Here is a 19005-nt window from a genome sequence, read left to right as displayed (position 1 = left end):
TAAGAATTGTGAACACCAAGTTTTTATCACACCAAGATAGACCTCAACGAGTTTTCCGTGGAACCCTGGGAGTCCATCTGGAACACTGGGAAACGGTGCTCTAACCAAATAACATTAGAGGAAATCTGTGCTAACATGCCTACCCAGCTTAAGGAAATATACAACGAAAATAAAATACAACACAAATTTTAGTATTACACTTTTCATTTGTAAAAATAGGTTCAGAGGGCTTATAACCTGCTTGTCGTTATTGCACACTTAATAATACTTGGCATAGTAATAAAAGGAGTTAGGTATTGGTAAATTAGTAGGATGATGTACCTTTATATTACATACATTTCAGCAATATAGGTATTGAGTGTACATAAAACAAAGGTTTTAAAACAAAACCTTTAATAGAACTTATTATTTTGTAATAGTGTAAATCATTGCTATGTTGTTAGCGCAGCCCATGGTGGTGACATTGGAGCAGGATTCTGTAAATATGACATCACTACCGCAGATATTGAAAGCATGAATGAACTTACAATCTGAAACAATAACAAAAAAATTCAAACTTAGTAACATTGTACACAGCAACAATTTTTAAAATCTTATAATTAATAAAGGAATGAATATGTTGGGTGTTTCATTTTAATTACAAGTTACTTTAACTATTGAAGAAAATAATTAAAGCCTTCAAAATAGGATATGTAAAGCATGATGAAATGCACCATTTCAGAACTTTTATAGATTATCATATTTTGTCATTATTCAGTATAAAGACAAGTAAACTCTTAAAGTTAAAGGTTATGTATTAGAAAAACAAATATTTTTTTTGTTGTATTAAACACCAGTAGTTTTACCTGCTTTGTATCATCTGAAACTCTTGAGTTAGCAAAGCTGATGCTGGAACAAAATACTGCTGTCCAAGCACACCATTTGAGCCTCATCATTAATCCACACATTGAAAAAACCATTCCTGTAAATAGGCAAGATATTAAATCATTTTATTTTTTATTTTATTGTAATGTTTAATATTTAATTTTAATGGTTGGTTGTATTCAATTCTCACATTAAACAAAAGCCTCTCAAGTATTTAGAGAAGGTTGTCTTGAGCAAAGAGCAGAAAAGACCTTGAGGACAGACCAGAGTTTTTGTATTAATAGCATCTGTTTGACAAAAGCATCTAGAAGAGTAGGTTACACAGGTGAAGAGATATCATAACAAATTAGTAAGAGTCATAATTCTAACTTTTGAAGGCCCAAATGAAAATGATTTTTAGAATCAAACTTTTATGTTGGCTTCCTAGATCATTATTTAGTAAAAACATTAATTGGCATGAAAGTAACTGTTTGCAATGTTTCACAACCGCCTAACAATCTTATTAAGTTTTTTTGTTCAAACAGTAGTTAATAACAGTTTCCACATAATAATGGTTAATTTCATCTTAGGATATGGTTAACGTTCTTTTATAATAAAAAGAAGAAAAAATATAAAATTTTGTGACACACCAAGAATATTCATGTAATCTGTAGTGAGGTCTTCTGCTGGTGCAGAATTTGGAGGAGGAGGCTTAAAACGACGTTCACGGTCAGCACGCCTAGGATCCACAACTAGCTGCATCTGAAAATTGTAAATGAACTAACTTTAGGTGTCTGCATTCTTCCGTCCACAGAATTGTTAATGTAATATTGACATCATTAACTTTTTCAATTCCATAGAACATACTTACGTTTTGTGTTTTTATTACTGGGCCACAAATTATTAAAACTGTTTAAGACTCGTTACAAAATATCCAGTGAGTTTCCGAGGGTTCTTAATAAGAATGAATTAGTAAATTTAAGCAATAATTAAATTTAGACAAATTTTATTAAGAATCATGTCATGTGTCAAGTGTCAATTGAAAATATTGCCAGGTTTTGTGACTAACAAATCGATCAACTGAAGACATAAGAATTTATATATTTTTTTAAATTACGCTAAATGCTATGAGATATTGTTGCAACATGTGAATATAATATAAATACTATTGATTTTACTATAAGTTATATATATAAATATTTAATAAGTAATGAATAAAAAGATGTGAATAACAAGACAATCATCTGATGATGAGTATTATTCTTCATTTGGAGCAATGAAATTTTTGCCCAATTTGTAAATGGATGCGAATGGAAGGTCATTTAGTGTTTTCTTAATATCTGTTGTAGAATTGGAGCCTTAGAACATAATAGAATGCAATCTCTTGTATTAATGCAAGCATTTCTCAATTATCTATGCCATGTCCTTAGTTACGTTTAATACATTATAGGCTCACTACATTCTACATTAAAAATTACTTTCATATTAAAGTTATTATAACATAAATACTATTATAAATAAAATACTTTTGTTGATACTACCACATCTTTATATATTTTCTTTTGAATTATGCCTTCCAAACAATTATATCTGGCAAGTAATCATAACAACCCGGTTCATGTTCTACGTTTAAATTCAAGCTTCTATTCAGACAAAATGGTATCTGCATATGCAAACTTCAATATCTATGTCAATAAATAAAATGCGTCTTTTCCCGTATGGATAAAAATGTTTAACCTAGTATGTTTGCTGTGGAAATAGATTTGTAAACATTTTTCTCCGATAACGGAAATAAAGGGAATTCATGACTTCCTGGGCGCGAGGCAAAGAGGATTTGCAAACCAAATTTCCAAGTTTTATCGTACGGCCTGCCACAATGCAGCGTTGATCCTCCCGACGATACTGTCATTTAATCTGAGAGCCTCGAAGTTGCCAAGCAATACTAGTATAGGAGGGGTCGGGAAATTAATAGCATTGGTGACAGGAATCTCCAAGAAAGAGTAAGTTTCCTGGAGATGGTTCATCCTGCGGCGCCACCTGGAGGGCGGGAGGCTGAGGCGGGGAGTAGTTCGGTGCCCTTGAGAGCCCATAAATGTGTGGTCAAGTGGACCGGAAGGTTAGGAACTCCAGATCTGCACCGAAGAAAGTACACGTACACATACACGTTAGGGTCGGCGCCGGCGTGTCGTATTAGTGAGGCCTGGAGGTCCATGTAAGAAAACTCAAACTAGAGAATTACTGCACCGTGTTCCAGGCTGAAATGTGTGCTGTACAGGAGGCAATCTTAGATATTTTAAGGATGCCGGACAGGGCGATTCCGATCCTCACCGAGTACCACATTGCGGTTACCAGAGTGAAATCGTAAAATAACGATATATCGTGAAACTAAGGGATCGTTCACAATCCTACTTGTCTGTGTAATTTATTCCAAATGACATTTCTCTGTTAATAGAAAAAATAATCTGTCAGTTCGAGTGAAAATAGCCAATGATTTATGTAATAAGGGCATCAAATATTCTATCCTGTGTAATATTGTTTGTTTTTTCCGGACGCCATTTCAGCCTACCGCGTGCTCCGCAGTGTCGAGATGGATGCGGTCTTGGCCCAGCTCTTCACGGATCACGGAGGTTCTCTGAGTACCTTCACAGGTTCAAGCTCAAGGAGGACCCCTCGTGCTTCTGTGAACCGGGCGTGGGCCAGACCGTGGTCCACCTTGTGGCCCACTGTCCGGCGTTCGGAAGACTGCGCGCAGTCTTCCGAATGCCGGATGGGCAAAAAGATAGAGGGAAGGAATATCTCAGCCATCATGCAAGACGAAGGGGAGAGAGAATGCTTCCTCAGCTACTGCAGGAAGGTGGTAATAAATGCAATAGGTTAAAATAAAACGAACACTAAAATATAGAAATAAAAGGAATAATACGTGTTAAATATTTGAATAATAAATAATGTTGGAAAATAAAATAGTAAGGAAACCTAGAATGTAGTGGTTGAGGATGAATGTATGGCTAATGGAATGAAAGAGAAAGACTGGGAAAATTGTAGAATGAAAGAAACAGTACGACAGATAAGATGATATATGAAAGAGAAGAATGATAATATAAAAAAAAAGTATGAATAAAAAACTAGAATTAAAAAGTCCCTGTTCCACACGAGATAGGGGAACGAGAGGTCCCCAACAGCGGGGACCATTAAAAAATATTGTTTGTTTAAGAAAAAATATCAAAATATATAATAATTGTTAAAACTTAAGTTAACTTTTACCTCTAATGACCGAATCATTTTTATGAAATTTTGTAGATTGATATATTTTGAATCTTTTATAGAAAATCCAAAATGCCATTTATTAAAACAGTGTTACGCCTGATAAAAACGGATTTAAAAAGGTAGGCGAATTCTAATGTATTTTAAGTTTTGGTGAAGCAATATTTATATTTTTAATAAAGAAAAAAAAGCTTGTATTTAAAATATAGTTTCGTTTATATAAACGAAAAAGCACCAATTTATTATATTTGGTAAAAAAGGCTATTTATTGTTCCTTGTACAAAACATATTGATCTTTTGGCTTTTAAAAGTTTTATCATGTAGGTATACAAGTATGATTAAATATTAGCTAAAAGTGTAAAAAGACAAAATGTAGCAATATAAGTAGGATTAATTAATACACGTATACTATCATTTACAGATTTTGGAGAAAAAAATCTTTCCATGGTTTATATATCTTAATACACAAAGTCTGTACAAAGTTTTATGCGTCTGTATAAATTATCATAGAGTACTTTCCGGTCTGAAGTAAGGTTCTTCCTCAACTGCCTTTTCAAATGCGAAACGTATCTTCTGGAGATGATATCTGAAAAGAAGGTTAAAAGTTCATGCTTTAAATTTAAGTAACCACACTCATTATAACAGCGGCACCCATTTTGTTTAAAAGCTGTATTGTCTTTTTAAAAATAAATTAAACTCTCTTTAAAGATTCATGAGATTTATATTTCGATTTGAAGTCATCGTGGTAGATTCTTTGGCATCCGATATTTGGCACACGGTAATTTCAAAATCTAACAAAAGGGCATTTTAAATGTGGTACAAATATTTTTTTACATAATCCAATTAACTAAATAATTTATTACTCGCCAATGTTTCATCGATTAGAAACATTTAACGCAAAAGTTTCTAAATAGTCCGGATAGTAGATATGCATATAGTTCATTAATATAAATTATAATTATTTATTTATTTTTAACATTATTTTTATTTGACAGTAAATTAAAAACTCTTGGCTAGATAATAATTTACCAATTGTAATTTAAAATAGTAATAATATATTTAAAATAGTAATAATCATAGTAATTTATAAGTATTTAAATAATATAAATAGTTTTAAAAAACATTTTGAGTAGTACATAAGTCTCTCTTTTTATTTTTCATAAAATTGTAATGAATAAATAATCCAGAAGTTTTGTATCTACAAATGTAACTACAATAACTTCAAGTTACTTTTTTTAAAATATTCGAAAACAGAATATTCAATAAATAGAATAAACTTCGAATATTAATAATTAATTTTAAGCTCGGTTTTACAGTTGTGTACATATATATACAACGCTAAAGCTATTTCCAAGGTAATATTAACATATTAACATTATGGTAATCACTTCAATTAATGCAACAGACTGGCTGTAAAAAGGCCACGTTTGGCGGGAAATGCGGATCCGTCATTGGTCTACGTCGCACGCCCACTGCCGCAGGCCTCAAACCACACCGCCTTGCCTCGCGTTTACACGTAAAATCTAAAATAACACCAACATACGAAGTTGTAATAATTTTAACTGCAGCAAATCACGAGACACATTGATTTGATTTGATTGAATTAATTGGTAGCAATTACACATTTTGTTTGCGTTACATTTGTCTTTATACCATTGAAGTGTTGATGTAAAATACAGTAGTTCTAAATCGAGTACAAAAATAGTACTATATCGATTAATTACCAAGAAATAACGATTCGTAAAAAACTTTACAAGTGAAATTCTTATTATGATTTTAAAGTCATTGTTCATAGTCATTAATTATATCTTTAAATAAAACAATCAATGGACTATTAAACATGATGAGAAATGACGAGGAAAATCTCCACTTAAAGCGGTACTCCTGTTCAAAATAAGCGAATTAACCAATAACGTTTACAAAATCAATAATATTTCAAGTTAATACAAAACAAACATTTTTTATTCTTATTAAAATAATATATACATACACACACGCCCACACACACACACACACACACACACACACACACCTATATATATATATATATATATATATATACATATATACATATATACATATAAATCTTTATATATATATATATATAATAAACTTAATTTAGCGATTTGCTGTTTTCGCTTGAGGAAACGGAGACTTCATTTTTCATCGGCCTTCCACAATGGAAAAGTAACGTAAGAAGAAATAAGTCTTTTTGATAAATTTTGCTCGATTCATCGAGGTATCCATTCCATTCCATTCTAATAATATAAGCATCAGATATCGGAAGCGTCGTAAGAACTGTTTATGTATATTTCAACTTAATATAGTTTTCTCATGGATAATAAACCTAACATTATAAAAAAGAGGAAAGGGTGTAGCCATTGTGGGAACGTTATGTAGGCCTAAATTAAGAGAAAACCTGTTTACACCAACATTGGCAGTAAGTAATATATTTAACTTCGATTTTCTTTCATTCCTTCACACTGTTTGTTTGTCATTTTAACTCCCTATGAATCATCTTTTCGAAAGAATTATAAAAATGATTCTTTATAATCGTAATATTTTTAATGTAGAAGTATAATTCGTAATTTCTGATTATTATAGCAAAAAAACATGTTACTGGTCGCAACATTATTAAAAAATAAAAAGTGCTTATGGCTTAACTATATAAGCAATAAGTTTATCACAAGATGGACAATGAAAAGAAATCTGACAATGTGTCAGAATAATTAACAGTGTAATGTTCTCCTACCCTTAGTCATAATAAATTTGATTTTCATGATATATATTTAATATTCATACCATTATTATTTTTAATCTGAATTAAATTACAAATAATTCCTGTCCAACGTATATAATGTTTGATTTGTAGTTTAATTGTACGTAATGATTCAATTCATAGTGTTTTTTTAACGAATGAAGTATATGAGTAATGTATGAGTAAGTATGATTAAGATACATGTTTAGGCACACAATCATATCAATTAATTCCCCTATCTCCTTTCTTCTAGCGAACAACAAGATACAGGGACTCATGACATCCGTGCTAACTTGAAATCTCTTATGTCCGCCCTAAGCCTTTTGATACCACTTATATATATATATTATAGTGCGAACGACCAAGGTATGGAATAACCTACCGAAGTAGTTGTTTCCAGCTTATTATAACTTGGGAATCTTCAAGTCATTAGTGAAAAGGTTTTTTTTAGACATGTACATAGCATCGTAGATCTTGTCAACACTTAACGCCAGGCTAGATAGAGGTTAAATGCTTTGTCTAGAGCAGAGACAAAAAGAATTATTGTATAGTGTGTTATATTGCAAGTGTATTGTAATCCCCGAAATTGTTGTGACATTAGAAAAGCTGTATTCGACACACTATTTAAATTAATACTAAGACTGTTTCTCCGATATATTGTCAATTCATGTGACGCTAAAGAAAATACTTGGATGGCTTTGTTCCTTTGGTCAGCGAAGTTTATGTACCGGTAAAATCCTCCGAAATTGTGTCATATAGGAAGGGTGATGTAATCACATACATCATGATTGGTACAAATACTACTGCGACTATTTCTCTGCCATTATTAATATTATAAAAATATAATTATGGGTAACTCTTTGGGTCTCATTAGCAAGATCATAGTCGCTCAATGAGCCACGGAAAGGATTGTGTTCGAGATTTCTCCAGAAGAATGAATCAAGAACAGGAAGATCCATAGAACAACGAAAATAAACGATAGCTCAGCGGATTGGCTAGTGGCAGTGGACAGGTCACGCACCGCGCCATGCAGATTGCCTCGGAGACCTCAAGGTTCTGGAGTGTACACCACGAACTGGCAAGCGTTGGGAAGAACCTCCATCATTATGATGCACAAATGACCATGTTAGGTTATTGAAATACGCTGTATGCAGCTTCCAACCGGTCGTATTGAAAATTTCTGGATGAGCTGTATCTTGGTGGACGTTTTACGGCTGAAATGATACTGATGAGTAACCCTTATTAGAAAAACTTCGAGATTATTATTAGTAAATGTATATACATTATAGAGTATTTAATTTTTGAAAAAAAAAAAGACTAGTTTAGTCCATTTATACTTAACGTCTTCGTATAATTTGGTGTTCCGGTTGAAAATAATTCGATAACAATTTGTATTTATAATCGGTGTGTCTGATTCAGAGATGATTGTTGCGAAATTAAGTCAAATTACTTGGCGAGGCTGATTTTATTAGCGATTTGGCATAATACACGTCATTACTGCGATCCGTAGAGGTTAAGACAATGCATGGGTGTTATTTAGACAAGATATTTATTATTTAAATCGTTGATGTGAGCGGGCGAGCTCGCTAAGTATAGACGAGGGGGCTGGTAATTCGGTAATGAGCGGTTGCAAGTTCATGGAGCAAGGTCATTGGGGGTCCAAACGAGATAATTTCGTCTAAGCGTCGATCGATGGCGACTCTGTGTCGCAGTAATAGTTACGATGGAAGAAACTTGATGAAATTATCACTGTTGTAATGCGCTATTAATCTTTATTATTCGATGTATGCAATTTAATATTTAATGTTAAGTAATTACGTTTAATTTAGTCTTACGAATTAATCAAATTACATAAATATTTATACTATATCTATTGCGTTAAACGATTTTAGAAAAGATTATTTAAAGGATTTTAAATACAGTCACCGACAGAAAAATATACTGGAATTTATTTTTATACTTTCGATTTTTGGATAATTTTCTAACATTGTTGCGCTATAATAAAGTTATTTACTTTATTTTTTACGATGAAATAAACGCTTAAAGAGAACCAAATAGTAATTATTGCTTACACCGTTGAAGTGACTCTCCAACTACCAATTTCGACTTTCAAAGCAAAATTAGAACGGAGCATTGATGTCTTGAAGAGGTGAAGCCGGCCGGAATCTGTTAGAACACCAACAGTAATCAAAGCGTGAATTGCGAGAAATTCTGCCTGCAAGCAAAAGTTGTTGGGTTTGAGTAGGATAATCGTGAAAAAGCTAATTATTGGGTACCTAAGGCTTAAAAAAAAAAAAACAGGTTACTTTCTTCCCCAGCGATTGACGTCAATAAGAGTAAAGACAGCTAAAGTGTTGTAAAAATAGTACCACAGAAACAGGTACTATGACAACCAGTTTACAGATGAAAACATTTTCAACATCGAAGAATCTTTTATTAGATAAAATAACAGTGTGCATTACCAGTTCTGCGAAAGCTCATGACACCGATTTCAGAGTAGATTTTTAAGGATTTCAGCGAACGTTTAAAAAAAATTTTGTCTTGAATTAATCTGACGTTGATTTTTATTTTAGAAAAAAAAGTTTTAAAAAGTGTTAGTTCTAGTTTTACGGATTAGTTTATTGATGATGCTTACTTATAAAATCATATGTTTTAAAAATGTTTTTGTAAGACTCAAATTTTATTCGACAAAATTTTACTACTTTTTACAATAAATGCAAATACCTACCGCTCTTCTAAATTTCTTAACCGTTTTGCATCACGTATGTGTATAAATCTTACAATTCGTATACATAAAATGTTTAAGAATACATGTCACGTGCTGTCGTAAAAATCTTTGCGGGGCGGAGTCCTTTACTTCACAATGTGCTCCTGGAGAGTCTAAGGAGTTCTAATTCCAGGGCGAGCGTTCGACTTCCGGAGCCCGCTGGTCGACAAATTGCCGAAGAAAGGGTACCGTACGCCGCCATTGTCAACCGATTCCAGCACAAAACATAGTTAACAACATGTAGCCGATCCACTCTTTGTCCTGTTACACACTCCTTAATTATGAGGAACAGTGAAGGGGTCATATTTTCTATTAAATTTGTACAATAAAATATATATGGTGTTCCTTTTTTAAACTGAAAATATCATACGTAAAAATTGACAACGCTGTCATAACGTCATGTAACTTTTTTTTATCGAGAAGACATAATTCAAAATGGCGGATGAAATGGCAACGAAGCAAATTATAATATAAATTTCAAACCTGATGTGAAAATTATGCCCCCAATTATCATCATTTCAGTCATAATATGCCCTCTGCTGTATATGGAGCACCAAAGTCTATGATGCGCTAAAATCGTGGTATAGTCATCATCATTCAAATGAATGACCGATGTTCAGCCGTGAAAGTAGACAATCATCATAGATTTTCAATAAAACGGCTTGCATCCAAGATCTTTCGACGACCTTCACAAAGCCCATTATAAATTATTTATTTAAAATATCTACTAAGCAATAGTCATTTGAAATACTGAATAATAACTAAAGGTTAGTTATATTTCTTTATATACTTTGTTTGGTTTAATGTACACGTTTTAAAGGCAGCTTATTTTCTTAGTAACACCCTGTGTAGAAAAGACGCATGTGGCGGCTGACGAGTGCAGAGCCATTGTTCCATCATGAGCAGATTACTATAATCATTGCGCACGTAATGCGGTAAATGATAAGGTGTGCACTAGCGTTCAAAACATATGCTTTTGTAACTCATTCGTTCCAGCAGGGCACGCTTGGGACCCTAACATAACTCACTTGCAAATAGCACCCGTGCTTTTATGGCCGCCGAGTAGAATTATCGATATTTGCAAGCGATTATAGCTCTAAAAGTTTCTTACATTACATATCTATAACGATAATTACAGATTAAAAAACCCATGACATTATGAACACAGGATAGATAAATGTATTATGTGTTATTGTAAAATCAAGAAATTATGAAGATTTTCGATTTCAACAATTCTTTAGTTGTTATTGATTAAACTCATTATCATTATGAAGCTGACCAAAAGGTTATTTCGTATTTTTGAAGTAATTTTATGAATTTAACATGAATTTCGGAGGCAAAGTATATATAACTGTTCAATTTTGTTAATATTTTTTTTTCAAATGAATATTATTTGACTAAACAAATGGTTCCACCTTGTTACGATTCTTTAAACAATTATTATTCAGTTAAACTTTTCACATTTAGTAAAATTTGATTTTATAATCACTAAAAAATTATTAAAATTCCGTATTGTTTTGATGCTTACGTTTATTATCTATTCGTAAGAACATTTTCAGGTTTTCCAGGTTTAATATCATTTATGCAATGAATTCATCAAACATAGAAGAACCGCTTGAAAGCGAAATACTGTCTATTATTATTATTATTTATAATTATGAGATATATAATTAATAATACGTGGTCAGTATTATTTTTCTTTACAATTTTTTTTAATAATTGAATCAACATCATTTCAAATTACTTAAAAATATTTGCTGAAGTCAGGTCTGTATCGCACACATTTTGAAACATTAATGATTACGATGTGTAGAAATTAAAATATCCACCAGAATTGAGAGGCTGTTGTATAATGAGATATATTACAAATATTAAGTAGTTGAAAGTTTACATAAGTATGTTGGAGAAATGATCTCACAAATGTTTTTAAAAAGTGTGAAGACAGCTTTACCAACACATTAATATAATTTTGGTGCTAGCAAAATCTTTCTGATAATACACAGTTTCGGAGAATATTCTTTTCGAGAATATTCGACCGACAGCGTAACAACGGTTTCAGAAATCCGTAGTTCGAGCCGTCGGTGCGTCTTAAAAAGACTGACAAATACTCGCATTCTATAATTACTTTTGCTGAAATACGTGTTTACAAAATATGTCTGCCTATTTACAATAATGATTTTCAACAAAAAAGCGATTTTACAACGCAGTCTCTCGAACTGCATACACTGGTAAAAGTTACAAAATTAATAGTTACCGCTTTGAGTAGGTAATTTTCTAACATACTTTACAGTCTACTTACTTTTACAATAAATTTAAAATAATTATATAGACCATACCGATTTTTTGTAAGTAGATACCACTCTTATAATCTCCAAAGAGATATTTTCTTTAAGTAATGAAATATAGAATGTGTAGTTAATTGTTTTAAAATATATCTTTACTCTATTTGGTTGTGAATCTGCGAGCATTGTCTTACAATTACTGTCATCATAACTTTAGCTGCAGGACATCATCCACTGCTATACATAGGCCTTCTCCCTAGATATAAAAAAGACCAGTTGGAATCGGTTTACATACGGCGTCATGCAACGCTATTTAAGTTAGATAGAGAATAGAAGCTGTAAAGGAATGAATAGTAAGCAGTTAACATTGAATATAGATGGTATTTATTTATTCGAATTATCATGATATTTTTACCGTTACAGCGTATATACATGGACGTTTATGTAGAGTTCATTTACGTAATGTTACATAGGGCTTGCTGGAGATCAATCGACTAGGTTCGGCTCATTATGCAGCCTCCACGAGTACAGGCGCCGCGGTCTGTCATTACAGCAAATGGAGGCAAATTGCGCAGATCTAACGCACTGCCGCCGAGCCGCCGAGCCGCCGGTAATGCCGACTGCCAGTAAAAGCGTGAACCCGAATCGTACCTGTGTATGCTAATGAGCATTAGGGCACGAAGCGCGTGAGTAAATGGCGGTTCCCTCGCTAATACGCTCCGAAGGAATCTAAACTCCGCACGAAAATGTAACTACGTTTTACCGCCTAGAATTTTCTGGAATAATTTTGAAACGATATGGAATATCTTCAAATCGATTTAATAGAAAGCGCAGCATAGAACGTTCAGCAGACGGCTTTCAGACGGTTCGATTGGAAATTTATAGAATAGGTTTATGTCGCGGTGGACGACGAAAAGTAAAAATAATGATGATGAGAAGGTTTTAAATCATAAATTGTTTTCAAGTAGTCTTAGTTTGGATATTTTCCATTCTAACTTTTTGGTAAATCGTTTTAAGGTTTAAGTTGTACTCTGCGTCCGTATTATTGACGTATTATGCTTTTCTTCGATACAGCAGTGTTAATATGTTCACTCTAAGTAAATAGTAATTTTATTTAGGTTAGCCATTCTCCTTTTCAATCACCTTATAATAAATTAGTTTAGAAAGCCGTATTCTTAGCTATTAAGTTAAAGGATTCACTTTTTAAAAGCTCCTCACTTCATCTATTAGTCAAGGGATGTGGTAAGGCTGAATAACAAAGATGATATACTTTTTTTATTAATGCGAATACACTTGAGTACTTTCTTTGATTTACATTGGATGTAATTTCAACTGTTATGTTCCATGGTTGTATTGTTTGTTTATATTTTAAGGTTTTATATATGGCTGACATCAACACCATAAACTTTTTCACTTTGCCGTCACAGACTCAAAATCTTTAATTCAAAGGAATTTCCAAACGCCACGTTGTTCAGAGTCCATGACACGCTCGCTAGCTTCCAGGCGAAGCGACAACAATAAGACAAGCATAATATAAGTATGTTAAAATATCAGATAGTCAATAACAAAGTGACTCGTAAACTACAGGGGCTGTTGTTTGTTCCGTCGCTTCTCCTAGCGCTAACGTTTTACAAACCAAGTAAAGGTTTGGCCATCACCAGCGCCCTTGAGTCGGAATGCTACACGCGTGGCTGCCCAAGCTGAGGAACCGTCTCGGGAGACCCTATCTCAGGCTTCTGTCATAGAGAACCTGCCTAGGTGATCTAAGAGCCCGGCGGCTCCTCAAATTGTTAATCTGTGTAATATTGAATCTGTGGTTGCCAAAAGGGCAGTGACAGTTTAACAAAAAAAAAAAAAACAAAACCACAAAAAGTACAACAAATAATAGTCAAATATTAAGAGAAAAACCTATTATTTTATTAACTGTCGATACATTACACTATACGTTTGTAGTAGTTTTAAACAAATACACTGTAATGTCAATATAATGAATTTTATTTGCGTTAGAGATTGCTAACATTATTTTAGCGCTTTTTTGTACAATTAAACTACATAAAAATATCAATAAAGGCGATTAGATTATATATAATAATCATAAAGGTAATGAATTTGTCCACATATCATAATAAACCAAAGTTTTTTTTTTATATTACGTGCATTTGATTGTACTTCTAAGTATCGCTGCAATACAAGAATGTATGTGGGCGAAGGAGCACACTTGCCGGTTGTTAACGTCGTCTAATTACGTATAGCCTGTTATTTAAAGGCATTTGCGTAATAACCTTTGTTGCTAATTGAATTTGCGTTACTTAGGTATCTGTCAAAGTAATAGTTGAATGCAATAGTCGCAACAATAATGGGAATTTGTATACTGCTTATTTCTTTTATAAATGATGACCTAAAAATTTTCATGTTCACGTCGGCATTTTTTACATGTAATAATCATAAATACTGCTCATCGTTGGTATTTAAATAATACTAACCGTCTTCATAAACTATGTACTACCCGAAGTTATAGACCTATGGTAATTTGGAATGCGATAACAAAAAATTGGTTGACATATTTCATAGTTATCAAATTATTTATTTACTAACAGTGAAATAAATTAATTAATTTTGTTATCAAAACGTGCAGGAACGGAGGGAACTGTCAAACCACGATGTTTAAAGCCTAACTGTCAAATGCGCGAAGTTCACAGCTGTCAAAAACGCCAAATTCACAGCTACATAGCTAATGTTTAAGTTTCTGTGTATTTTTTTAAATAGGAATTTTATTTAAAGTATTGTATAGTAATTTTATTTATATGCATGTATTTACACGAAATAAAGGTAAACATTATACATAGAAAAATAATGGAAAATAGCAGATTTATGCAAAAAAATCTCCTGAAGATTTAATAAAAAAGTTATACTTTGTTTTTGCGATCCAAAATTTATTTTTAGTCCTCTAGCGTAACAGCGCATTAACATAATTTCGTATAGTTTTCATAATAAATATTAACTGTCCATGTGAGTCACCATGGACGTAATTATTTTTTTAATTACATTACTAGGCTAACAAAACATGCCATTACTTCAAGAAGATAAGAGCGGTATTTCAAAAGTAACTCTAAGTTCTCGGTAGAACTTTTTATTTAAGAAATTTGGGTTTTTAAAAAAAGCTTAATTATAGTAAAATGTAACACTATTATTATAAGGTTTCTTAAGGTTAAGATATGGTTGTCGGATGGCCGCAAGCCGCTTCCAAGGCGTATGTCAGGCAAAGGATGGCCGTATGATGGCAGTTGACATCCAACGGAAATGAAGTAAACAACTTATAATTGTAGCTACATTTTGGTAACTCGATAACATTTAATAGAAGGTCCTTAAAAAAGAGAAAACAATTAAACATCTGTGTTACATGAACTTCGTTTTCCAAATCACAGAGAAAATTCTTAAGAGGATACTTTAGTTGAGAGTGACATTTCTTCTATTTCTTTTAACACGGTTTCATTTAAATACTAACCATTTAACGAGTTAACGTTAAGTAAAGTAATAAAAAAGGGTTATTACACAAGCTTAATATATAAAAAAATATGGTTGTATAACAAACAAATCAAATAGGTTAATGATAGTAGCACAATACGTAAACACTAGAGCAGAAATTAATTCAGCCGGCACGACAGAGGAATTACTCGCATCAGGTCTCGCTGTAACGACCGAAATGACAACAGAAATGATAATTATTTTTAATCGCAACCAATTGCGGAACCCAGTGGCGACGTCGGTGCGCGAGGGATAACCACCGGCCTGTGGCTGCCCAGGCGTGACCTTAATTAAACGCCAGCTACAACTACCAACTACTGCGCGCAACCTATCATAGACGTCAATGCACTGTTTCAACTTTCATTTTATTTTTAAGCAGTTTATATTTACTATATACATTAAGCGGTGGTAATTCAGCGTTAAAGTACTTGTGATCGTAGGTCGCGGGTTTTATTCCCGGAATTATAATATATAATTCACACATTGTGCATTAATTATATGGGATTGTCGCTGCTCACAAATAACCTTCCGGAGGATGAGCAGCAGCGTCCTCTACGTACCATAATATCACAAAGTGATCATAAGCCCACTAGCCAAGAGTTGTAAATATGGTTGCCCATGCCTTGCAGTGGTCGTCTATAAGCTGATATCACAACTATAGTTATACATTACGTCATTATATACCTTTATACTAGTAATACTGCTTTACAATAGCTACAGATCGCGCAGCACAGTGAAGGCAGAGACATATGAACATAGGTGATACGTTATGGGCGTAAAAGCTTTGAAGAGGTGAATGTCTCATTTGTCAGCAAAAAGTTTAAAGAGGTCTATATCTATTTCCAGTCACTCTGTATAAACTCTGATCACTCTGAAATATTATATATTAATTTATCTTTTCTATTAGAATGCGACAGGCCAATAAACGAAAGAAACGAAAAATAAGGCCAAACACTAAATTCTAATTGACTTTAATACACAATAATTCGAATTGTTAAAACGCTGTTTTTACTTTTTACGTTATTTAATGTTCCTGAAACAATTGCTTTTTTGTTGCTAGTATTTATCAATACTACTAGAACATGGCTTTACCAATTCGGCAATATTTTAATATTCGCTTTAAATTGAAACATTGTAAAATCTGCGTGGTAAATAGTAAATACAACAATTTCTTTTCTCCGTCAAAGATATATAAAAAAGAAAAAACACCGATAGTAGTTTAACATTTGCGTCAATCAGAAAAAAGAAATTTTTTTGAATTGTTTTTGGTGTATGATATTATTACAATAGTCTTACAGTGTACGAAATATAAATAAATTTTTGTATGTAAACGTTATTTATTACTACAATAATAATACGATTAAATGTATAAATAAATTATTTATAAATTCTTTATTTATTTATTTTTTACTATTTTATTGGACTGTTAGAATAATTCTGGCTGGCTAATAAATAACTTTTGACAGTTCGTAGATTATCACGCCAGGAAGTCATTAAGTTGAAAAAAGAATTGCCTTTAGCCGAAACGATCTTACAGCTCCGCGGCTTCCCAATCCGGTAAAATGGCGACTCTGGAAGCCCTTGAGTTACAAATTATTTTGAAAGAGGTCTTAGGCTAGGCGCCCTCTGCTTCCTGTTATCTCAAACCCGCGAAATCTGCAAATGCCATGTGGACAGCAAGGAAAGTCCTTTCCAGGAAAAATGAGTTGTCTCTACTTATTGATTTGCCATCGGTATATTGTTATTATAAGGTATGGAAGTAAAAAGATTTTTAAAAATATTAATTAATTAATAAATATAAATATTTAGGTACAAATTTTCTAGTTTTAACAACTATCCGGACATGTTCTTATTAAATATTTTCTAATAGTAATGATCGTCCATCAGAATAGGAGAAGCAATGTTAAAAAAATAATCTTTAATATCAAACTCCTGAATTTATTAATTTTAAGATAAGACTTCGAAACACCGGACTTAAAAACACAATATACAGGGTGATTGCTAAGCTTGTTCTTGTAATATTCATTAGCTTAGAAATCCATTGTAAAAGTATAAAACGAATATCCACGTTATGTGGTTACTGTATAAATACCAAAAATCCCTTCACCTAACCCAATCGCAAGTAATAAAAATTGAGATATATTAACTATTAAAACATTATAACATAATATTAAATTTTGTTAAGTATTTTTAAATTTATTATAAGAACTAACTTTATGACGTAATCATATTGTATTTAAACACACATCTTGTACACAAGAAACATTGTATTTGAATATTACTTTTAATAAATATAAATAAAACGATTAAAACATTAAAACCTATTGTTTAGGTATTTATTTCGTTAATATAAAAGTTTATTAAAATATTGTAACGACGATAATGTAGTGTTTAAGGAATATTTTATTATTCTGTAAATAGTATAAATAGACGGAATTTTGCATACGTTCAAGGTTTACAAACACGAATGCAATATACTATTTGATTAGGTACCGACACAATATCGTGTGTATAATTACAGTGTGGTTGAAGTTATTTAAAATATAACTGGACGGAGCAGCCGTTTGCATTTCCATCGGCGGGGAAGTGGGTTTTTCTTTCTGGCAAACTGTTGTGATTCGCAGCGTAGGTGCGGCGTAGGTAATTCGCTGCGTTGTAAATGGTTATTTTGATTACATTTAATTTGCATACGGGCGGGCAAGCAAGTTGCCGCAGGCAGCGCCGCCCTGCGTCTTTACAACCCTGTACTTTTCTGTAATGTTTTCGCCATTTTCAACAAAATTCCTCACAAATCGTATAATTTCAGGCATTATCATGGTTATTACGAAGTGGCCGCAGTCCGCGTATGGTAATAGGTCGATCGGAGTTTAAATTCTTGATAACAACGAGCAATCAACATAGACCCTGCCGCGGGAGCTTTAATGACGCAGTGCATCCAATTATTGGTAATATCGGAGGGTTAAACGTTAGGTAGCCGAGTGGATTCGTGGCTAGTTATTGCGTTTCCTCGATGCTGTACGATGATTGTGATGCATTAAGTGAGGTTTTAGCGTTTGTCTCCGCGAATTGCGGTGCGGTTGACCGAGGCAATTTCTCGTGGTGTTTAAATGGGAATGTGTATGGGAAGGTGCGTGGGACGGTGGAAAGGTGGTGCCGTTTCGCGCTGCTACTGTGCGCGCGCGCATTGGCGCTTTTGGCTCCAATCGCCGCAACCGCTCCGCCCACATTTGTAATAAAAAAAAACATTACGCTGCCAATTGCCTTAACGCCGACGTTTCATGCAGTTTCAAGGAATCCTATAATAATAAACGAATTATCATTTTAATTCACTTTGCAAACGTTTTTTATTCTCTGTTACTTTTTATGCATAATTTCATTGTAAAGCATCTTTTTTCATCTAAATTATTGACTAATTAATCCCAGTTAATAAGCGAATAAGCATTTTATATTAAAAAATATTGCTCTTTGTTACTTTACTTAACGTTACTTTAATTTTATCTAAATCTTATCAAAACAAAGAGGTTATAAAGCTGCAATTGATTGCGACTGTTTTGATGTGATGCTATCAA

At 32.9% G+C, this 19005-nt stretch overlaps 1 protein-coding gene across 1 annotated transcript; it reads right to left on the bottom strand.

The window, feature by feature from the left end:
• Positions 1–225: 225 nt before the first annotated feature.
• Positions 226–1882, bottom strand: LOC137930551 (protein Asterix). The gene is made up of 4 exons (XM_068773842.1): positions 1715–1882; positions 1494–1605; positions 846–961; positions 226–530 (listed from the first exon to the last, which is right to left on the bottom strand). The coding sequence occupies exons 2-4, from the start codon at positions 1603–1605 to the stop codon at positions 432–434; spliced, it is 327 nt and encodes a 108-aa protein (XP_068629943.1). The 5' UTR covers positions 1715–1882; the 3' UTR covers positions 226–431.
• Between the last annotated feature and the right edge of the window lie 17123 nt (positions 1883–19005).

The sequence above is a fragment of the Battus philenor genome, unplaced genomic scaffold (genome assembly GCF_028537555.1).
Source record: "Battus philenor isolate CCGP_79_NKW_IND1 unplaced genomic scaffold, ilBatPhil1.0.hap1 SCAF_6, whole genome shotgun sequence".
Classification (NCBI taxonomy): domain Eukaryota; kingdom Metazoa; phylum Arthropoda; class Insecta; order Lepidoptera; family Papilionidae; genus Battus; species Battus philenor.
This window is presented reverse-complemented; position numbering and strand designations above follow the sequence as displayed.

Bases quoted from the DNA above. Each gene is read 5' to 3' on its own strand.
- LOC137930551 (XM_068773842.1), bottom strand. From the start codon at position 1,605: ATGCAGCTAGTTGTGGATCCTAGGCGTGCTGACCGTGAACGTCGTTTT. The intron at 962-1,493 runs GTGTGTCACAAA...GCCTATTTACAG, and splicing joins AGATTACATGAATATTCTTG to GAATGGTTTTTTCAATGTGT. The intron at 531-845 runs GTAAAACTACTG...TTATTGTTTCAG, and splicing joins TTTCAGATGATACAAAGCAG to ATTGTAAGTTCATTCATGCT.